Source organism: Myzus persicae, unplaced genomic scaffold (assembly GCF_001856785.1).
Source record: "Myzus persicae strain clone G006 unplaced genomic scaffold, MPER_G0061.0, whole genome shotgun sequence".
Lineage (NCBI taxonomy): Eukaryota > Metazoa > Arthropoda > Insecta > Hemiptera > Aphididae > Myzus > Myzus persicae.
Genome location: NW_019101460.1, coordinates 1,255,397 through 1,279,272, shown reverse-complemented (window position 1 = coordinate 1,279,272; position 23,876 = coordinate 1,255,397). Strand labels below are relative to the sequence as shown.

The following is a 23,876-nucleotide window of genomic DNA, read 5'->3' as shown; positions in this document are numbered from 1 at the left end:
TATAAGTAGTAGGAAAATTCCAACTTTCAACTTTGAGGGTGGTTTCTGACAACAATTTGGATCAGGTTGTTTCTTTCGAGGGATTAAATATAAATTTTTCAATATAATAGTGGAAAACAAAAATAAATTATGGGAAAACGTGAATATTTACGCAAAACCAGTTTAACCATTGGATGAAATCTACTTTCTATTTGTGGATATTATTTATCTTACTAGTTGAAACTAACAAAATATATGAACTTTGAAGTTTAAATAATAATATTTGTCTAAAAACATCAAGATTTGGTTTTTTATAAACGTTAAATGCTATAAAATTAACAATATTTTATTAAACTCTTACCTATTTATTTGTATGGAAGAAAAATAATTATTCATATACGGGGTTAGGTTAGGTTTAAATGTTCATAATATCTGGTCTATATATCTTTAATGTTGTTATTATAATAATTTATGAGTTATCTTATATTCAGTTTTTAAGTTTTTTGACGTAACCAAAAATATTTTATGGACCATAATTAAATAAATTTAATAAAAATAGAAAAATTCTTATGACTATAATTAGCTCAAAAACAGATAAAATATTTTTAATATTTCGTGGTGTATATAAGATGTTTATACAAACATTTGGTTATAAAATCATGTATCTATGAATATTAATCTTTTTCCATTTTTCCATTTTAGCATCTCGAATTCAATAACTAGAGTCATTTTTTTGACAGACATGATATTGATGTTGAAAATCAAAGCTTCATTTCAATTACTTATTTTGTTTGTGTACAGAGATACATTGAAAAAAAATACACATCATTTTAAAATTAATTCATAAATCGCTCCTCTCAGAATCTAAAATAAATTTAGTTTCGATGAAAGTGTTTTAAATCTGAGTCAGAACGGGGTAGGTATGTAAGCTAAGACCCTGAATACCTCTTTCGGGAATTCCGATGTGCAGCATTTTTCGTATTAGCAAATAATATTATAAAAATATTAGTGTAGGTAGGTATCTATCCATGTTTGAGCTTTGAATATAGATTTACTCTTCTTTGAACTTCGTTGAATAGGTTCTTTTAAAAGCAGCAAAAAAAATCCATGAGTTCGATCCTTTTATAGGATCATCATATTTGGGTTGTAAGAATAAAAAACCGTTTTCATTAAAAAGAATTTAATATAAAATGAACCCAAAAATATATATACAGCAAGGCATAAGTATTGTTTCCGCTGTCAGAATAAATACTAAAATTGAACACCATCATCGAGCCGTGTGAAAAACATAAAAAAATACTCATTTTCAATCACTATAAAGTCCAAACATTTTCTCGCATGACGACTAAAGTCTGTATAGGGTAATTCGTTTAAGAATAAAACTTATTTTTTCAAAAGATTCACGTTTTTTGAAATATTATTTTTTACATATATATCATTATAAAGCAATATTTTTGGAAAACAATTTATTATAGTTTTAGTATTTTATCGTTAAATATGTATATTTATTTAAGTTTTTCATTTTAAAATGACAGTATTATTATATTTTTAATTTTCTCACGCCAAAACAGAATATTTTTGTAAATAATTAATTGTATACAAATTGAATTTTAAACGAATAGATAATTAATTATTCTGAAGTGTTTTGAGTTTAGATGAGCAGAGTAGTGGATCAATATTTTGCGAGACATCAAAATACCAAATAGATTTACCAACAACTCGTTTTTACTAAAAATGCACAAAGTCAAGAAACAATAGCATACGTTATATCATGCACATTGAACGTACATATGAAATAACTCTTAACGTCATACGCATCTATGAATAATGTTTGTTTATTTACTTTATAATATCTAAAAGCTTATTGATACCCAAACCAATTTTTTCCCTCTATATCGTGTAAAATGTATGAAAAATGTGGAACTGACATTCAGAAGTCATTTGTAAATAAATAAATTTTTTGAAAAACCTGTATTATATAGAAAATATTCTGTCTCATGCAGATGAACAACTGTTTTATGGATAGGCACACAATACTTAATATTTTATTTAAGATTTATTGTAGAACAAGATAACATCTACATATTTATGTATAAATATATTATTGTGACGTACTGCATTAAACAAATTTTGTTTGTTTGTATAAATTCAGTTCTTTTTTCCACAGCTATAATAGATTTAAAAAAGTTTTATGTAATTTTATATATAAATTAAAAAGTGAATCCAGTGTAATAGTGTTGTAAATCGTAAGGAACGTAATTTAAAGTGTTATAACAATTATATGCAATCTACGTTTTAGCCTAATGTATTTTGTATTGTTATTTGGAAAAACTGTAATATCTAATTGTAGATATTACAGATATTTTCAATGGTGATCAATTTATGTAATTCAAAATCTTTTCTAGAAATGTAAATCATAAAAATTTTGTTTTTTTATTTTGAAAAGTCGATTAAAAGATTTTAGTTGGTTGGTAATTGGTATGTTATTAATATTACAAATGATGGCATTTGGATTACAATCATTAGTATTAATTCATAGTATTTATAATTTTTTTTATGAAGATGATATCAGTTTACAAAATATTAACAAATATCGTGTTGATTAGTTTTAAATATTTTTCCTTTAACTATATTGGTTCAATATTTATTTGATTATCAAAATTTTCAGAAATTTGAAATTTGAAAATTATAATTAATTGTTATTAAAAAAACACTTATTATAAAAGACAGAAGAAGCTGCTTTGCAGCTATATAGCTGGTATCGAGTTTACCTCATCATTAAGTAGGTCACTGTTATGCATATGTTAAATTACTTATTTAAATTCAATGATAAATAATTGCACCCATACGTAAAATGATTTTGAGCGGAGAGTTTTTAAACTTTGTCTATATTTCTATGGATATTATTCATTGCTATTAGTTATTTATTTTTCTACTAGTAAGTAGTAATACACAAGATTGACCTCATTTTATCCAAAAACACATCGTGTATATTATTATAGAATAATTATTACTTATACAATTATTTCATACAATGTTCCTAGCTGTTATTATAACTTGTGGGTTATAAGTCAATACCGACGTACCGTTCAACTGTATGAATACTGAATAGGCTAGTGGTATAAATAGCAAAACAATTAATCTAAATAATATGTTAATTATTGAGTATAGAAAATTATAATTCAATAGTGTATAGAATATATCTAGTATTTATGATATGATTAATATTTTTTGAATGAATAATAAAATTACGAAAATCGTCTGAGCATAAATCATTATTAAACGTTGGAACCCACGAGGAAGATTGTAGCATTTTTACTGCTCTTAAGGATGATGTCAGAAGCATACGTTACACAAAAAAAAAAAAAAAAAAAATTAAAAAAATAAATATAGTTTGAAACCAAATTATTTTTCTTGTTATGGATTAATTTCTGAAATAAATGTTTAAATTCACATTTGTGATTTATCGTTTTGGGCGTTAAAAAATCATTCGATACATGATCTAAATTCTAAATTTAAACTTCACTTAATTTGAATCATACTTGAACATCAACGCATGTTGATAAATTTCCATAAATCATATCATTGACAGATAGGTACTCACTTCCGGCAAGGGCATTGGCTTCTTGTACGTGCATCCTCCGACTTCGATGATACCTGGTGGCAGCGGTCGGGTGTCTCCAAACACGAAGTGTGTGTTTACGATGATGGCGTTTACGTTGTTCAGGGATTCTGATACTGTACCGCCATTTAGTTTTCCTAAGTATTTATCCACCATTTCTTGAGCCTATTAAAATAACGCAAACCATGGATATGTTTGTGCCGCTGAATATTATGGGTTCGTAAATCGTTAATATAAATCATCCAGTACATGCGAAACACAGGAAAAAACGTTAGCTATCATATTTTCACATCTGTCTGTAGATTATGACGTTTAATTTTTATTTGTTTAATCGAATGTTTTTGATATCGTATTATCTTAATGTATTTTATTTTGTATTAAAATACGTTATTTCTTAAATTTAAAATGTATTATTATTTATACAGTAAACATTAAACACATAATATTATTATAATATGTAGTTTCGTTTTTAAATGTTACATAAACATTTTTATTATTAAATTTTGCCAGAGAACATTTAGTGGATATTCAGGGCTTCAAATCCGAGTCACACGACTTAGATATTCATCATAAGTCATAACAATATTTAACCTTTGGACATAATATAACACCATAGGTACTCACCGCATGTTCGTATTTGAATTTGTAGTACGTTTTCATCGCTACCAGAATTACAGAGTTGATCAGGCGTTCAGCAAACATCATCCGACTAGTAAACGGTAACAAGTTTACCGGTACATATGACGGCATCACCACGTCACCGACCATACCGACAAACCACGGATAGAGACTGGTCGAAGTTAAACCGACGACTGGTGCACCGAAATGATTGGCAATTGACACAAAGCAACCAGTGTTGAAGATCTGTATGGATGTAAAGAAATAAAAAAATAGTTCGATCGTTATATTGTATTTTGATGGTAGGTCGATAAAGGAAAAAATAGAGCAAAATTAATATGCTATAAGAAAATACCAAACGGTGGAGTAGTACGACCATAGTGATGTGAGATGTGTAACATTTTTACGTTAGTACATAATGTGAATGGATTTTTGAAAATCTAAATCGAGTCCCAAAAATGTATATAAAACAACGAAATTATTACTATCGACATCTGCAGAAGGTTTTAAAAGAACGACATACCATTATACTCCCGAATTTGGTACGCAAACACGAGTTATACATGTAATTGAAAGTAAATTTTGTAAATAATGACAATGATATTTAAAAATAGCGCATAAAAACATCAGCTGAAGTTATGTAAAAAGTTATTTAAGAAAAATATATTTTGAACCTATAATAAACACTAAATACATAAGAAACCCGTTGTTAGTTTCTCCGAGACATTATCAGATATTATCACTTTCAATATTATAATTTATAGTAAGTGTTTTAGATTTAAGATTGTACTTGAAGAATTAAAAAGTTTATTTCCGTCATTATGTTTTATCGTATTTTAAAAATATTTTCGACTTTCTTATTTACGTCACAACTATCAATTGAAATAACATTCGAGGACCATACTTTGAATAATATCACACCCTTGGAACAAAACCACCATAACTCGTAATGTGGTACTTTTACGTATGATAACTATCAGAACCATGAACATTTTCAATACAAGACGGTAGACTACCATAATCATAAACGTTATCATTATTAAATTCGGCGTCACATCGTTGGGTCGGTATAACATTTCTCTGTTTTTTTTCAAATTAAATTGTTTTCATTTTTTTAAAAATTTTGTTAAAACCACCTGTATTAAACCCCCTTCATAAAACGCGGTTTTCTTAACGCGAAATACAATTTCATTCGTCAGAGTTTTCGGGTTATAACCACAGAGATGGGTGCTTAGTATATTATTATTTTATTTTATACTGTGAATTCAAAACTGTATTATTATATGGTAGGTATTAACATTATTCCCCGTCACTAGCTGTGCACTCGACGGTTATTGCAGGTCACGGACTCATGGCGTTACGAGTGATTTATTTTTTTATTTTCGTGGACAGGGTTCCGGGTACAGAAAATGCGTTTTCCGCGTAATACAATGTAATACCTGACGAGTATTATAGAATTTTTCGCATAAGTTTCACGCGTGCGTATACCTGTACAGTATAAAACATTGTCCGATTTTGATTTTTCAATTTGCCGTCCTAAATAAACGTACCCGGCAGCTGATCTATTGTCTTGTATCGAATTACGGACTCGGGCTGATTTCCAGCGAATTCATGCCGTGGACTCGTTCCAAAAGCTGGACACGACTTGGTAATTTTTTTTTTTGTTCCCTTAAATGTAGATCCAATGCGTGTGGGTAAGAAAAAAAAAGGTGACGACGCGTTTATCATTTGGCAACCACGACCAACCGTTCATTAAGATAAGTCGAATATTATTATAATAGTATATAATATAAGCCATCACTGTACATAACCCACTGTACATTATAACAAATGTGAAGTTCACCTAACCTAACCCAATCGATATATCATAATAGTTTAAATGTGTACTTTGGATACTATATTAGGCAATATATATTTATATTACGCCTATATGTTAACGACCTTCACACTTATATATAATATTATATAGGATATAAATGAATGGAATGATATTGTATAATAATCTAGTTAGGTATGTATTGTTATTTTTCACGCATTGGGCTATAAAATATCATTACGATTATGTGGTACCGTAAAAATAGTTGAAAGGTCGATGCGTGCGCATGCGTCAATCATCAAATATTGACTATAAAAATATGTAAAGTCGTTATTATTCCGATTATTTTTGACTCAATAATAATCTAGTATACCCCGCCTGTGTAATTAAAATCAATAGTTATTAACAATGATAAATTGCAATATTTTTGAAAATTTAGATTTATAGTACGCCATTTTGTATCTAGCGATGACAAAAACTTCAAGTTTTCAAATGAAAACAGATTTTTTAACGTTTATATAAACGTTGATACATTTGTTAAAATGTTAAGTAAATGATTGTTTTTAAAATGTTTTTGTAGCTAAATAAGAATAAAATTAAAAGAGTCGTTCCTTCGAACTAAACTTTATGTAATACATTGCAGTAGCAATCTATATACATTTCATGTAAGCGTAATATACTATTTTTTATATTTTACACGTTATAATCATTTGAAATCAAAACAAGATGGTTCTCATTTGGAAAAAAAGAGTTGGTATCGTCAAATGGTATAAACACCCATACATAATGACAATAAATACAAGCTCAGTAGTTTAAATATTAATTAGACATTTAGTACCTATTATATAAGATTTAAAATTTCAAAAATCAATATTTTAATAATTCAAATACATAGTTAAGGAATAAAATGGGAAGTGTCCGTGCTTAACGAGTCACTCTGAATATAGCAATTAGATACACCAATACACATAGGTACCAACTGAAGGTTGATTTGGACGAGTAGCTCTATAGATTAAGTGATTTGCGTACTTACAAGTTATTATATTATAGATGACGTATAGTGAACATAGTATTGAGCAGAATATAGTGTTTAGGAATGTACTGCCGCCTACGCTGGGGAGCGGATTAAATCAAATTACTCTTCCGAATATAATATTATTTTAAACACTTATATTCGGGCCTGATTGAATAGAAGATACGATCGTTATTGCGTAGGGTTTCCCTAGTTCCTCCCGACCATACAAATAAGTTGACTGGAAATTTACAAAATAAAAACAAAATATTTTCTCTACCCCACAGACGAGAATACGTCGAATAATTAAAATTATCAAACATATTAAAATATATTCCGATTTTTGAGGAAAAAAATCTGAGCCGACCAACGTATTCCAGGAAAAAATATCGTTCTTAATTTATAATTTAACGCGTAGAGCGTAATGGATATTTGATCGCAAATTACTACAAAACTTCAAAAAAAAAAAAAAAAATGGTTTCTGTTTTTTAATATTATACTGCTATTAAACCACCGCTCGTTATTCAATGTAAATTTTTATGATTTAATTTTAAGCCACATAAAACGTTTCTACCAACTGCCAAGTATCCTAAGGGTAAATCGCCCTGTTCAGTTGCGACTTACTGCAATAAAAAAGTACGCCATGATCTCAATATACCAATAGTATTAGTATTATTAATAGATTTTGAACCGTATTTGATTATCGGTGATCTTACACCGTGTAATTGTGGACATTGGTAAATTATCATACTACCAGCGGAGCTTGACCATACTTTATAGAATGATTATTACCGTGGTGTAACCAGAATTTTTCTTTGACGGTGGGAGGGGGGGCTGATAATGTGTTAACACAGAGTTGGTTTAACTAGGATTTCCCAAATGTTTAGCATACCGATGTCGAGGTTTTATTTTAGGTTTTGTTCCCTGTACGGCTACGCTAGAAAAATTTCTATCTGCAGTGACTTTCATAGACCATAGAAATATTTTTTTAACTTTCCTATAGTTGGGGAGGGGGGGGGGTCGGCAGCCATGTATGCATGTAATAATTATATCATTAATGTCAACATATTATTATTATTATTGACACTTGCCTGTAAAAATGTGAGAAATAAACAAGATCATGTATGTCAAGTATTCTTTTTTTTCTAGTCTGGTGAATTAAAATCTGAGCATAAGCTCAGAGTGTTTTACAATGATTTATACTGCATTCTTAATACATAGTTTTTTTTTTTAAATTAAGTTATCAACCATGGCTTAATAATATTTTTTATTATTGTGAATTTCATGTTCTGGAGTAGAATACTTGTTGAAATCAAGGACTGGTACCTTTTATTTTCTGTCCTGGTTATGGTTTCAGTACTCAATGTTTTCATAAAAAGGTTCTGGTTCAGGTTCTGGTTTTCAAAAAATATTTTCTTTAGTAAATATTTGAATTTTATACATACTTACATAGTACATAAAATAATAAAACAAATTATAAGCATATGTTATCCATAATAATTACGTTCGGAGTGGGGTTTGGAAAAATACGAAACTGCAAAATGATTTTGGTGGGATAGTGATTGACGATTAAATTTCGGATTCCAAATTCATGCAGCAAATTATCAGCGTTTATCACATTTAAAAACTTTGAACGAAGTTGGTGATACAATATGTCACTGACCTCAGCTATGTTAAACTACAGTTTATTATTAAGATATTCTCTAAAACCAAATGCGTGAATATGAGTGCTGATTGAGTGCTGGATAATAGTATTGAACAATTACATATTATATTTCAATGGTGTGTGGTTGGAGACATTTACGTATCCCAAGGTAAATTTAGTGTGTATATAAAAATATTATATCATTTCGTATGAGTAACATAGTGGTGTACACATATTTCACATTATTTTGATTGATTTATGACTAAAATAATACGTTACGTCGGTTAGAGCTGGAGGAAAACTGCACGATGGTCCATTACATTATTAGAAAGTATTGTAATATCGATCTTATCGTAAGTATACTGCATTAATATTAATATTTACACCTACCGATATAGATTTAGTCAAAAACGTATCAACCAATCCCAAATTCTGTAATACAATAATATTTTTCACGAATACTTTGGTATTTAGTTGTAAATGTACTATGCATACATAATAATACGATATATTGCTATATTATTTGTGCTTTAATGATAAACTCAAAAGGTATAAATATTTTTCATTTTTAAAACAAAAGAATTTCCCATATAAAAGATGTACACCAAGTTTATTTTATTGGAAAATATTTAATACTGTGATCTCGATTTAACGAAGAACGTAATTTTGGGAAAACTTATAAAATCTATAAGAAAAAACAAATATATTACATAAGATATTAAAAAACAAATTTGAATATTATATTAACATTATTTTGGAAAATATAACTCCCTCGATGACAGTAAAATATTTGAAAAAGTAGAAAAGATCATATTATCACTTATCAGATCACAAATTTCATATCATTGTAGATTCTGTGTATTGGATAATCAAAAAATATATTTGTTACTTCTAATGATATTTCAATAATGATTTCTATACTTTATATCAGTATTTTTTTGCAATTGCTCCAATTTGCAATTAACCCACTTCCATTTGTGTGAACATTGTATTTATTACATTGGTATCAAATCGTTTCAAAATCCTACTCTTTTATATCCATCTAATAATACGATTTATATATGTATAATATTATTATAATGTTCAATAATTGCATTATGTATAATTTCGTCAATCGAATTTATGTTCACGCGCGTGACAAATTATACAGGACGTGTTTGTTATTTTTCTTATACATAACGTAAAAATAAAATCTATTTTTGTACGGCACCTCGAAAGTGGTGGTGGTTGGGTGTAAGAAGGAGTTAACTCGTCTGTGTCGGAAAAATTCCGTAAATAATTGATTAGACGACGACAAGCGAATATTGAATTTTGTCTCCCATCGTGACGATTTTTCTCTCGTTCTTTTCTCTGGGATTTTCGGCGATTTCCCTGCCCTCCACGCACCCAAACGTATTGCACTCACCAACCCTCATCACTCATACTCAGTTTATCTAGCTACTGTGTCTCCGAACCACTTCACTCGATCGAGTTAGCACACAATATTTTATAAATGTATACACAATAAAAATGAAAAAAAAAAAAAACTGAAAAAATCATCACATTTTTGGAGATACAATATGGTATTCAATATTGCTGTGGTAACCTCCTCAAATTCAAAGCCTTAAATAATAAAATTTTATTGTTTGGTGCTGCAGTAATATATTAATCTACAAATGATATTTTGTCGCAATAGTATTACCTATCTGCGTGTATCAGTGTGTCATGTTGTGATTCTCTGAAGGTAATATTAAAATATGATGTATCATTAATTATCTTATACAAAAAAAAAAAAACAAGGCTAGTAACATAATATTGTGTGTTATATAATATCACTAACAGTTGCGAGTACAAAGTAGTGTGGTTGGGGGTTTAGTGACAACCATCGACGTATATTCAAACCATTTTTGACATGGAAATGTTCGATTAATTTGAATTTTTTTTTACTTATGTGGTACACCTATCTTTCGAAAGGCACCCAAAATAAAATGACAATTAATAATCCACGCTATTTGAATAATCGTTTGTATTTTAAAATAAACACTCAATATTATGGGTTTCAAAGAAACACCACAGTCATAGGTATAGAACTAGCAAAACCAACACTGCCCTGACATACCGGTGCTTACGTTCTTAAATATAATTTTTACAAAGTGCTGCCTCTGTTCATTTGTTTCATTGGCCTATTACGACAGCGATTCTGGCTTTATTTTTATGATTTAGTTTGATGTGCGTGCGTGTGTGTGTGTGTGTGTGTGTGTGTGTGCACTAAACTAGTTGGCGTATGATGCAACACTTATGAGCATCAACCCCCAATTTTTTTCCCGTGCACGCACTTGGTCATCAATAATCCGTTGTCATAGAGTTATTACCACGAAAGTTTCTCTTTATTCTCGTTTATTTACTACCTAGGTATTCTCTAGTTTCATACATATTATTGATTGTTCAGATTATGAAGACCTATTTTTGGCGTCACAGAATTCGTCCCTTTCATTCTCTGTGACACGCCATCAACGGCGCTAGGCGAAGGATTTTATCTCCCTGATCCGTATCTTTTTGTACATTTCTGTAACATCGTATAAGTATACAATATTAAATCACCCATATTCGATATATCACTAGTGATTCACTCGACGGCGGTGGCGTTGGCAGAGCGTTTGCTTCGCCATCGTCGTACCTTATACTTTAAACCCCCTCTCGAGTACAGTGTTGGTTTAGCTGTAATAACGTGAGCGAGCGCACGTGCGCATGTGTGCCTGAATGTATGTGTGGGTGTGTATGCGTATGTGTGTCTGAGTATAAGCTAGTGTGTGTGTGTGTGTGTGTGTGTGAGTGTGTGTGTGTGTGTGTGTGTGTGAGTGTTTATGTTTCATATTGTCACGACAACATTTACACGCGCACATGTGTACGCGCGGGCCCGCGGTAAATGCGCTTGTTTTTTCCTCTCATTTAATTCGATGCAAAATATACGAGTACAACACAGTACGACATATTATTACCAGTGACAAGAAAGTGTGTGTTGTGTGTATGTGTGTAGTGGTTTTCGAGTGTCATGTTTTAACGACATCGTTATTATTATGAAACATATACATCTAATGGGGTCGTGTTCGCACACATATACGTACAAGCGTGCGCGCTACGCCGTGAAATAATAGTGACAATATATAGGTGCATCGTACGAAACATATCATATACTTATTATTATTTAAAATAATTTAACTATTCGTATAGAATAAGCAACGACAAGAAAAATAATATGGTACTCGTGCGCGATTATATTACATTTTGCATTGGTAGTGAGAAAGTTATCCATTTATATTATAATAGCACCTCCTCAAATTGTCTGTTGCGTTTAGTTTTTGGTTTTACATATGGTCTCTAGGCAAGTTTTTTTAGTTGGTATCTCGTTTTGATTGCCACGGACGGTTTAAAATGATATTGCTGAAACTAGTGGATTTCTGGAATTGGTTGATCGGGAATTGAATATTCTGTATTGAAGTTCGACAAGTTCGTTGATTGTTTGGATTTTCAAGTCTTCATGTAGAGATAATTTTAATACCGAGACCCCTGTGCTGTCGATTGGAATGCGTCAACTATGCAAAGGTTTGAAAACATTGGTTTTATCAAATCAATGTATTGTGAAATTACAAACTTTAGATTTATAGTTAATTTTTATTTTAACATTATTTTGATATTGTTCTGAGTTCACAATTTTCCCTTTTGTTTTTGTATAATTTACTCAAGTAGGTATTTTATTTCGAAGATAACTTTTAGGTATTTTGTAGATTGCATAGAATTGGTGTTAATTTGTTGTCATAATTGATTGTGCATAGTTTTTAATACATTATGGCTAAGTTAAAGTTAAGATTATGCAGATTTAATTTAATTTATTTCAATTTTCACTAATTATGAATTAACAACATTATGTTTCAGTTTGAAAAGGGAGGTGAGCTTATTGTTCATTAATAAATAATTATATAAATCAATTTTATACAACCCTATGGTGTATTGAATGCCCTCGGAGAATTATTAGGCCGTAACTTCAATGGATATATTTTTACAGTTGTTGGAATAAAAACGTTCAACATAACATAAGTTCAAATGCGACTTAAAATAATTATGTTATGTGATAAAAATATAAAATAATATGTTGTAGCTTTTAATATAAATGTTGATAACACTTCATTTAATGTATTTAATCCTTTAAATATAGCAATAGATCTTAGATTTTGACATGAACATGTCTTTTGGCTGGGATTCACTATATAATATATCTATATATAAATTTATAAGGTGCTTTTATTTTGTCACTCATGTTATCAGTTGTTATGCTGACATAATTGTCCGTTATTATGATAAACGTTTAAATAATATCTAAGAATAAACCAAAATATTCTGTTCTTATTTCATTTCAATCCAAAAGTCAATAAATATGTTCAAGATCCAATGTCTTGTCCAACTATGGATGTTATATTTCAATAATGATTTAAAATTAGAGAGAAGTTAAAAAAAAAACAATATATCGCCTAAGTTATATGTTGATAATATTAATGATGACTGCTTTAATAAAATAACCATGGACTTAATTATTTTGGAATATTATCGTTTAAAGAATAAGGAAATTTAGTTTATGAAATGTACCAGTTTCATATTTTAAAGAATATTCATGACTTTTTCAGTTTATAGGCTCTTATATATTTTCTAAATATATTATTTATTTCATTAATAGTTGGTGAGTACAATATAGGTACTAATTATGTAATTGATTTTAATATTTTAATATTTAATTATTATATTGTGTGTAAATAATAATATTTCTGATTCAAATTTGAATCAACTTACAATATTGATCCAATAATATTATTTAATATTTTTAATAGAGATATAATAATATACTATATACAATTATTTTATTTCGAATACGCCTTAGGCTTTTATTTGTAGAACGTAAATGGGGCTTATGTAATCCCGCGCCGAGTGCGTCTGTTCTTAGAATTCCCTACCATAGTTACCAATATCAATATTGATATTAAGATTAGTTATATTAATTAATTTTGCATATTCATTGGTTGCTATATCAATTTTTTTTATTCGATGATAGCTTATGAATAATATTTATTGGTAAATAAGAGTATCAGGTATTTTTTAATTAAAAATTTATATTTCAGTATGTGGGGAAAACCCCTCTATTTTATGCCTATGTAATTATTAATTGGATAAAACATTTTACTAACCTATTATAGTAGATATACAGTATAGTGACCGACTAGTCTACCTGCAAAGGCGGAGAAGAGTGTCAGGTGGCGATATTTATTATTTTCTATAGTTTGCATGTTTACACGGGTGTGGTCATGCGTGTTTTATAAACTCGGTTTTTTTTTTTTTTTAATTCAAATTTATCGGTTAATTTTACACTACAAACAGTTATAATGCTAGTATTATAATATTGTAGTTTGTATTACTACATTTTATACAAAATCGATAAACTTTATGCATGTTGCATATATAGTTAACCGTACAATTTCACGTCACCTGTAACTATATTAAATAATATAATATTGTCCTGTAAGCAGTTTTTGTGTAGATATTAAAATAAACAATACCTACCATTGTAATTATAAAATCAGTTTTTTTTCGCTAAAAAAGGTGGACGAAACATTATTAATATTTTTTTTCTACATTTAGTTTTTACAATATTAGTTTACTCGTGAAAAGCATAAACACAATTTACTTTACAACTCTTGCATATAATATAATGTTATTATGTGATATTAAATGAAAACCGTATTTTCGTTAAGTTGCTCATAGTTTTCTGATAGCTGGTGCAAGTGAAAGTCTCCATATGATCGATAATCATAGTGTTCGACGAATAACTTATTTAACATAATATAATACACTCAACTCGAAACACTATTTTGTAATATTCACGTCTTCTATAATGCATGAGATTACTGAATGCGTCAAAGATTATATCGTATTATTGACGTTAAAATGTAGCTAATTTAATAAAACGCCAGTCTGTAAACACAAAACTCTATAATATTATTTCATACAAAACGTACCTACATTATACGCAATATTGTATATATTATGTAACATATTATAGGTACATATTATGTGTTAACTTATTCACTGATTCCCCGCAGTCTCGTTCGAAATAACGTTTCAAGTTTTTTTTTAATCTTAATAAAAATCGAGATCAAATAAAATTGTTGGCATGCGTGCTGTATTATAGACGTTATCGATTTGTGTTATATCGTTTTTATTTTACTAATATCACCAACTTTAAACATTTTGCGTTGTTTATATCTTTTGTTTTATAAACAGTGTCAATGCGAGTGCATATTTTGGCGAGGGCCGTTAAGTCTTCAAATTAGCGAAATTCGACTTTGTTTTAACTCATTGCTTAAAACATTGGCTATCAGTGAGACATACACACACGAGACCCGAGCTTTCAATGTAAGTCTCAAACCATTAATATAGAATGCATGACAAAGTTGGGTCGGTTTAAAATTGAATCGTAATAAAAAAAATATTGAGAAAGTTATATAAACGTGTTGTTGGTTGAAGCAAATTTGATAAGCATGTATAACAATTTTTAAACATTAATTATCGATTAAATATACTGTAAAATGTCATAGAAATAATATATAAGAAAAATCAGGTGTATTCATAATTGTAAAAGTTCTAATCAACTTAATAGGTGGAAATGTCGGCTAATTTAATATAGGTGCTAGGTACTTAGTGTAAATAGTTAGATGACCACCAATATAATTATGATTTATTGAATTTATATAAATTTGTTAAATGTTTTTTTTAAGTGTTTATATTTTAATATTTGTTTATAATTTATTATGATATTATGTTTATTCATAATTATGTATACATCCTGAAGATGGGTCACGGCCGAAACTATTAGTTGGATTAAATTTAAAATTTATAATACTTCCTGGGCTTTTGAATTTATGCATTTTTATTTAAATTATTTATATGCATAACATTTTCTAACAGACAACAAGCTCTAATTTATTATATTTTTCAGTAATTAATAATTGTATACAAAATATTATATTTTGTTATTAAGTTTTAAGTATAGAAGAAAAATAATTGTCTTTTAATTTTTGTAATATGTGGGTGAAAGATATTTCACAATTTAATTTTTAAACTTTTGATTTCCACCTATACTGTCATTTACACACAAGAAAATTAAATTAATTAAATTTAAATAACTTTATAGTGCAATTTTATGCAGCAGCGAGTGTCTGGAAAGTTTTGTACATTACATTATATTAATATATGTTATATAATAGGTACTATATTTTTTTTTCAACAAAAGAGCAATGTAATATAATATATTTCTTTATTTTTATCTTCTGATTATTTGACTTTAAAATTGATATTCATTTTCAGTGACACTCAAATATCCTATGAAATATTCAGCAAAATATTGACCCACAATGTCGAAGGAAATATCTGTATCGTGTTTGGAACTTTTAAAAATTCCCTTTAAATAATTGAATAATCCAAATAATCGATATGAGCTAAAGCTACTTTTTTTGGATTCTGAATGATGAATGGTTTTATATAATGCAGTTGTGTGTTTCTTTTGTCTATCATCACATTTTGAAGTAAAAATGTGTCAATTTTAAACTTTGATCCCTTGACGTTTTTGATCGAAATTTAAATGTAGTTGATATATCTAGGGGGTAAAGGTAAAAAATTGCCAGCTCTTTTGAAAATAACCGGGAAGAACAAACATAATAAAAAACGAGTATAATATGTACCTATGCAACACAAGTATTCAACAAAATTTGTTTTGTTACATTGTTATTATTTGAAGATAAATAACTGTAAATACTTGACATCTCAACCCGATATACATACATCTACCTAAGCAATTTTTAGACATGACCAATTTCCAAAATATTTTGTTTCTTTTAGAGCATTTATAGGAATTTAAAATTGTCTACATTTAGAATTTTACTGTCAATTTTCTCTGCCATAAAGCTTAAAAAATTGATACAGGGTCACTCTCATAATATGCCATTCTTAAAGCGTTCTGAAAATACATATTATGTTAAACTAGACTTAATACAAAATAACAATTTTAGTTATTTTATTGTAATCAAAAAAAACTCATGGGTTGGTTCTTGATACTTTGTGTTACTACATTAATCATTTCTATGTTATATGCACAATGCAGTTTTCAAAATATCCAGGCTAATTTATTTTAAGGTGTTCATTCCATAAACTTATTGATATCATTATTTAGTGTTTGGTACGCGTTACTGACTTTTAAGTAATAACCACTATAATATTATATCATTATTATAATTGTTGCACATTGTATGCAATGTTTTTGCCAACATTTTCTCAACGCACCAAAAAAATAATAGAAAAATAAATAAATTTTTGTCATATGAATACATTGTTAAATATCCACAGAAATTGATAAACCATTTTCACTAATAATTGTTTTCTGTATGGAATGACTTATCATGTATCAATGACCTCAATGATGAGTTACACTTGAAACCTACCATACACTATACGCATAACGACTTCCCTGGGTTTTACACTTATAAACATACTATTGAATTTTATTGCATGTATGCTCTGCAGTCTGCACATATCTGATTTACTATCCAAACATCAAGTTTAAAGTATGAAACCTATACTGAATACGTGGACTTGGAGTTCATGACATTAAATCATCTAGAATGTTGTGTGTGACCTAAATAAAACTTCTATACCAAAAATGTACTGTAAAAACTTAATTGTATCATGTTGATAAAGCGGACAGGCCAATTTTTTTCTCTTTGTGCACATTGTATTTTTTATGATGTTCGTTTGTTTAGCATGAAATGTTTCAAATAAGTAATGTAAAATGTTTACAGTTTTATTATTATGATTTTGTATTCATAAAATGACTTAATAAAATGAATTTGGAATTAAAAAAGAATTAAAAACTAAAAGCCACATTGGCAACTTGGATATTTTAAATACGATATTATTTTCCTATGACCGATACATCTTTGTACATTCACTTTTTACCCTTGCATTCCATGCGAGAAATATAAAATGATTCTAATAATTTAATTTATATTTGTTTTTGAATGTTCGGTGTACCTACTAAATAATTATAATATTTTGAAATTATTTAACATATCTACGGATCTGGATACAGTGTTTTTCCTAGGATAGGTATCATACGTATATCATATTATACAATAAGGTGATAAAAGTAAAGGTCTACATTCATTATCTAGGAATAACCTAGAACGTATTTTTACAATTTTTTATCGTTATTATTTTCAAATGCTCAATTTTTTAAATTATCATAATATTTATTTGTGATTTCATATTCGGAGTAGAGTGGCACACGGGCTCCCCAAAAACGTTGGTATACTGCTCATAAAAACATTAAATAGATAGTTCACCATTTCACCACTCATTCAAAACTTGATTTTTATGTATTGTTGAAAGTATTCCAAAAAATACTCAGCTAAAAAAACTTTTTGTTAATTAAATACGTAAAAACTAAAAATAATTATGATAATATTTTCAAAAACTTAAAACTTCTCAAAATGAGAAGGTGTCACTTTTCAAGAATCATCCTTGTATATGTTATAGCTGGTAATGGTAAACATAGTTAAAAAATTATTTGTGTTATGAAAATTAATAATAATAAATACATAAAGAAAATAACTAGATAAAACAAAAACAAGATTTTTACCTAACATCTATTAAAATTGGTTATTTGATGAAGTATAAATTTTAAAATAAAAATAAAAAATGTACTATTGTAAATGTTATAAGTGTAAAAGTTTTTAAGAAATTTAGAATATTAAGTTTGTGTCACGTAATTTATTTAAAATAATTTATACAGTTGTAATTACATTTAATTACTTTAAAAAAAAAATATTAAAAAACTTGAGTTATACAGGTATAGATTATGTGGTTTCAAATAACAATATAAAATATTATGTGTAAAATATATTAATTAATATTTATTATAATTTTTGGCTATACTTTAAAGTTGAAAATGAATAACTGTGCTTATAATTTAACATACCTACTTATTTTATATTGCAACCATGATTACAATTATTTTAAGTAATTGAAATAGCTTTTACTAGAATAGTTATGTTTATATTATAATAAAATAATGGGGGACGAGGTGACCGAGTGGTCTGACGCGTCCGCTGCGACGCAGCCGATCGCGGTTCGATCCTCGGCCACCGGGCGGCATTTTTCTCTGGACAAGTCGCGGTGACCGGAGAACAAGTGCCGCCATCCCCCAACCGGGCATGGCAGAAACCTACGGGTGCCCAATAGAAATTCTGCCAAAACAAAAACACACACGTGTTCCCCCCCCTACAGTCCCAAAACTCTACAGTACCACACAACCTACAGCTAATGGCCTCAGTTGCCGAAGCTTAAATCAAAAAAAAAAAAAATTTTAATAATAAATGTTTACAAACAAAACTATAGGTACCATGATAGTGTCACAGTAGGTGTTCAATGGCAAGTTGTAATACAAATCGTCTAAGATTTAGAACAGACAAACTAGACCTTATTAAGACATATTGATTTAAAATTTCATTTTTTATTTAGTTCCTACATCAAAAAAAGTATAAGAAATGTCATGTAATACAGTCATGGTTCTTTGGAGTTTTCACTACCTCACGAGAAACTAGGTTAGAAATCGGGTTTCTGGTGAGATGGTAAATATTAATAAACGAATGATTATGCAAAGTCGTATGAACAATAGCATCCATTTTTAATAATGCTAATTCCACTTTTGGATTAACCGAGAAAAAGTCGTTTTTCGAATGCAACGAATTAAATGATTTATGAGAATTGTTTTGAAACTTGAAGGCGCCACTTCGTCCTACTCGTAAAATATCTGAATCATAGATTTAAGAAACTTTTTTCTCTTTTTTTTGTGTTTTTAATACTCACAAATCCACAACGAATACAGTATTTAATCATATTATTTAAGAATCGATGACTTCGGCAACGAGTATTTTTTTGGCCCCGATAAATCAATTTTCAAAATAATCTTGTGCGTTATAACAATAAATTAATGATGAGTCAATATTATGTACTTTATACGATCGATGGTCAGTTTGTATAGCTGTGCAATAGGATATAGTCAATAGAATATATTATAAAATGTCATTATGTGCATACACTTACCTCGACCAAGACGAGATCGAACTTGGCCCGGGACTGAATGAGCTGGCTGAGTCGACCCGATGACAAAACTGCCTCGCAGTTATCCAAACCATCCTGCAGGATGATCAGCATCTCTTTCAGGTAACCGTTGCCAGTCACCTCGTCGGTTGTGAAGTTCTCGTACACCGGCATCGAGCCGACCAGACTGTAATCAGTGTAAGACCCACCTCCGTCACCGCCGCCATTAGTGTCACCAATTTGCGACTGATGTTGTCTGGAGGGTTCCTTCGGGGACTTGGGGAAGTGTCCGACAACGGTGAGGTGGTGTCCGCGAGCCGTCAGGGCTTCCGAAACAGCGCGAAACATGTGAAAGTGACTTTTTCCGCTAAACGGAAATATCGCCAGTATGTCGTAACCGGCGGCGCAACGGATGACCGCAGTGACTAATAACAAGGCAGTAGCGGTTATCACAGTGTCCCGCTGCCCTTTCATCGCCTAGCTGCTTAAAGGCAAGTGACGGCAGACAACTGCTGCAATTGGCAGATCGCAAAGGCACTATTGGATTTAAAGAAAACATTTTAAATTAAAAAATTAAAAAATACTAGAAGTTATGAAACTACACGTCATTATTTTCCAATGAATATCAAGCATAATTCGGTATTTCGGTCGTGGGTGATGTTTTGAAGTTTCACCCGCACATATTCAATCAAATTTTGCGGGAACACAAAATGTTTGTCTTCGAAATCTACATTTGTTATTATATTTGATTAGCGGTTATAATTTATAACCAATCGATATACTACGGACTATATACTTGAAATAACCCGCAAATAAAGCGCAGACTAAATTTATATTACATTTATATACATCATTATTATATTATACATATATATATATATATATATATATATTTATAATATTTGAATAAAACGCCGTGAGGTATAATTACAGCTATTATACATGGTAGTTGATGTCTTATGCAAAGCACCAAAGCTCTTGTTTCGCTATGGAATATTATAACTGAACCTTCTAACATAATGTATATGCAGCTGTATACTGTATTTACTTTTACTCAAGTGAACTTAATGCATAATGTATTTTTACGAATACTACCAGAGTTTTAAATAGTTGATGGGAGCTTAATCGTGCTTTTAAATCAACCACGGAGCAATTAAAGTGTATTACAGATTTCTCGGTTTTAATTAATATTTACATATTATTGAATAACAAAACGTGGTTTTCATTTGTTATTTATTCATGTTTTGTAACATATTCTAAAATGTATACTTGCATTCTATAAATAATTTACCAAACGTAAACATATTATTATGTATTGAGAAAAAAATGGAAAATCCAAATTATCTTTTATAGTGTGAAATCATAATTATATACTATGCAACAATGAAATAGATAAAAATGAATACGACTAACAATATCACATAAAATAATATAATCAAGGTTTGTTCTAAGAATTTTTCTCAACTGCGCAAAGTGACAGTCAAGTCTTGTAGTCGACGATTAGTAGGTAATTTTTACTATTTTAAAATGTTTGCATGTAATTTTTGTCCATCATATACATATATTATAATCACTGTTTAAATATCCTCAATTTTTTTATTTTTTTAATACAATTTAAGGGAAAGGTCAGTTAGGAGTTGAAATTTGATGAAATGGGATAATGATCATCAATTAAACTTATAATAAATTTAAATATTTTTTCAGATTTTTTATGTCGTTAACAGCTTAATCAGTATGATGGGCAAAATATGATATTTTTATCTCCTTAACGACTTAAAAAAACAATTATGGATGAATTAATCACGAATAAGTGAATAATTTAATTTTGGTCGTATTTTGCACAGTGCACCTACTTTCGCTTCGTAAAATAATTATTACAATTGAACATAAAGCTAAAAATATTAATTATTTCATATCAGCTAATAACCTACTTCCAGAGATTGTTAATATAGGCAGATATTAGGTAAGTAACGTAAATTATTATGTCCAATGACAGTTAATAACCAGAGGTATTTAATATTTTAATATTAGAGCGTTGACGACTTCAGTTCAGTGTATGTTCAGAAAATATATTATACGCGGTTGTGATTTTGTGTAAAAAAAAGATTTCGGTTTGTGTCTAGCAGAACCAATTTTGCATGGTTAGGTTTAATATTAAAGTGAATTTACTAGGTACCTATATACACGGAGTGTAAGCGTTTTACATTTTATAAGATAATGCCAAATAATTTGAATACAACTTACATTATTTGTGAAATGGTGCATTTGTAACAAAAATATCAACTACACACACACATTTTTAAGCACCCATTTAGCTGTCTCAGCTTTCCAAAATATGCTCAAATGTACTTTAGAATAAGCCCCGTGGCATGTACTATTAATCAGTGTTCACATTAAATGAATGTCGCAAAATGATATATGTATTTCTGGGTCTTCAAAATCAAGTGTTCCAAACTTTCTAGACACAATTATAATATCATATATAAGGTCATAATAATTGGAAAATGTCTGCTTTAAAGATAAATCCTCGATTGTTATTGCAGGTATGGGCGCTCCAAGAGGAGTGCAATGGGGTGCACTTGCACCTCCTGGCTTTCCAAAAAAGAAAAATTAAAAATTAAATTAAAAAAATTGAATGGTATAGAAACTGTTTTATTTTGCATAATTATCTTCATTATTTCTATTATTTATTATTATACTTATTTTACATAATTGTCTATAAATAATAAATNAAATAATAAATATTATTTTTATTTCGTTTTAACGGAAACATATAATTGTATGATAAGTAGACCGTTTCATAAATATCGTCATATCTTCAATTGAATTTACGTATTTAACTATTATTATTATTACTAATTATTATTATTGTTATTATAATTATTATTATTACGTATACAAGCATTACTTAGAAATCAGCGTATACTTGCACGATGCACCCCCCAGATAAAATTTCTGGCGGTGCCTATGATTGCAGGTTATTTCATTAAAATTTGAACATAACCTGTAAGAATCTATGAAAAATTACAAATTAACCAAATTCTCCACACTGTCAAAGATTTTAATTTCCTAAAAATAATAACTCGTTTCACTTAATTTCCGGTAATTTAAAAAGATGCTACTCAATATCTGTTACGAGAGAAGTGTATAATATTATAGTATAATAAACCTTATTATAAAAGTATTACTTAAGCAATCTGTTCATAAATTTAATTGAATAGGTGTACAGTGTAATATAAATATACAATTATCAAATAATATTATAGACAATACATCTCACACAATTAAAAACAAGGCCTACTTTATTTTTCAGGCTATGGTGAAATAAGCTGGAATTATCAAACACTAAATCCAGTAATCAGTAAGTACATTTTCAAACTTTAAATATTTAGTTGACTGATCCAAGAAACACGAACAAATGTATTGTATTAAGTCAAGTGTATATTAGTAAGGTTTTTAATTTTTATTTGCACTTTTATTGTTTAATGAATTAAAATTATTGTAATGTAAGTATGAACATAGGTGTACATGTGTCACATGTGTCATGGGCGTGTTTATTTTGAATTAGGATTTTAATTTTCTATGTAGTGGAATACAAAAATACTTATACAAATAATACTTAAAGATAATTTGGTATCGGTAAGTCTATAATAATAAGAATCAATCCGCATTCACCATTTTATATGAATGTCACTTTTTATGACCTACACAATGAATTTAATTTTATGAAATAGGTAAAAAAAGACAATTATTAATACTAGAAATCACATATAACTTACATGGTTATATTTACGTTGAAATAAATCAATGCATAGTCGATACAACATAAGTTGTTAAATTTAATGACTTGACTTACATTTTTATGTGAATGAACATTGTATTTATTTATTAAAATGTATTTTAAAATTATTTGTGTATTTGCTGTTAATTAAAGAATATATAAATCTTCATTAAATACGTTTTTAAATATTTACGAAATTGAATGAGCATAACGATAATGAAAATC

The 23,876-nt window shown here is 28.8% G+C and overlaps 2 protein-coding genes across 7 annotated transcripts in view; one reads left to right on the top strand and one right to left on the bottom strand.

The window, feature by feature from the left end:
- The window catches only part of LOC111029211 (UDP-glucuronosyltransferase 2B33-like), a 38,164-nt gene that overhangs the window by 11,370 nt on the left and 2,918 nt on the right, over nucleotides 1-23,876 (bottom strand). For all 5 annotated transcript variants that reach the window (XM_022308148.1, XM_022308149.1, XM_022308146.1 and 2 more), the window contains 3 exons: nucleotides 19,874-20,407; nucleotides 4,226-4,465; nucleotides 3,584-3,766 (listed from right to left, as the gene is read on the bottom strand). In XM_022308148.1, the coding sequence (XP_022163840.1) occupies nucleotides 3,584-3,766; nucleotides 4,226-4,465; nucleotides 19,874-20,344 (894 nt within the window). In that variant the 5' untranslated portion in view covers nucleotides 20,345-20,407. The remainder of the gene's footprint in view (nucleotides 1-3,583; nucleotides 3,767-4,225; nucleotides 4,466-19,873; nucleotides 20,408-23,876) is intronic.
- Nucleotides 23,184-23,876, top strand: part of LOC111029210 (gamma-aminobutyric acid type B receptor subunit 2) — a 226,590-nt gene continuing 225,897 nt past the window's right edge. The window contains exon 1 of one of the 2 annotated variants that reach the window (XM_022308144.1): nucleotides 23,184-23,231. The gene's annotated coding sequence lies outside the window, so the exon portion shown is untranslated. The remainder of the gene's footprint in view (nucleotides 23,232-23,876) is intronic. The other variant, XM_022308145.1, reaches the window with a different exon arrangement.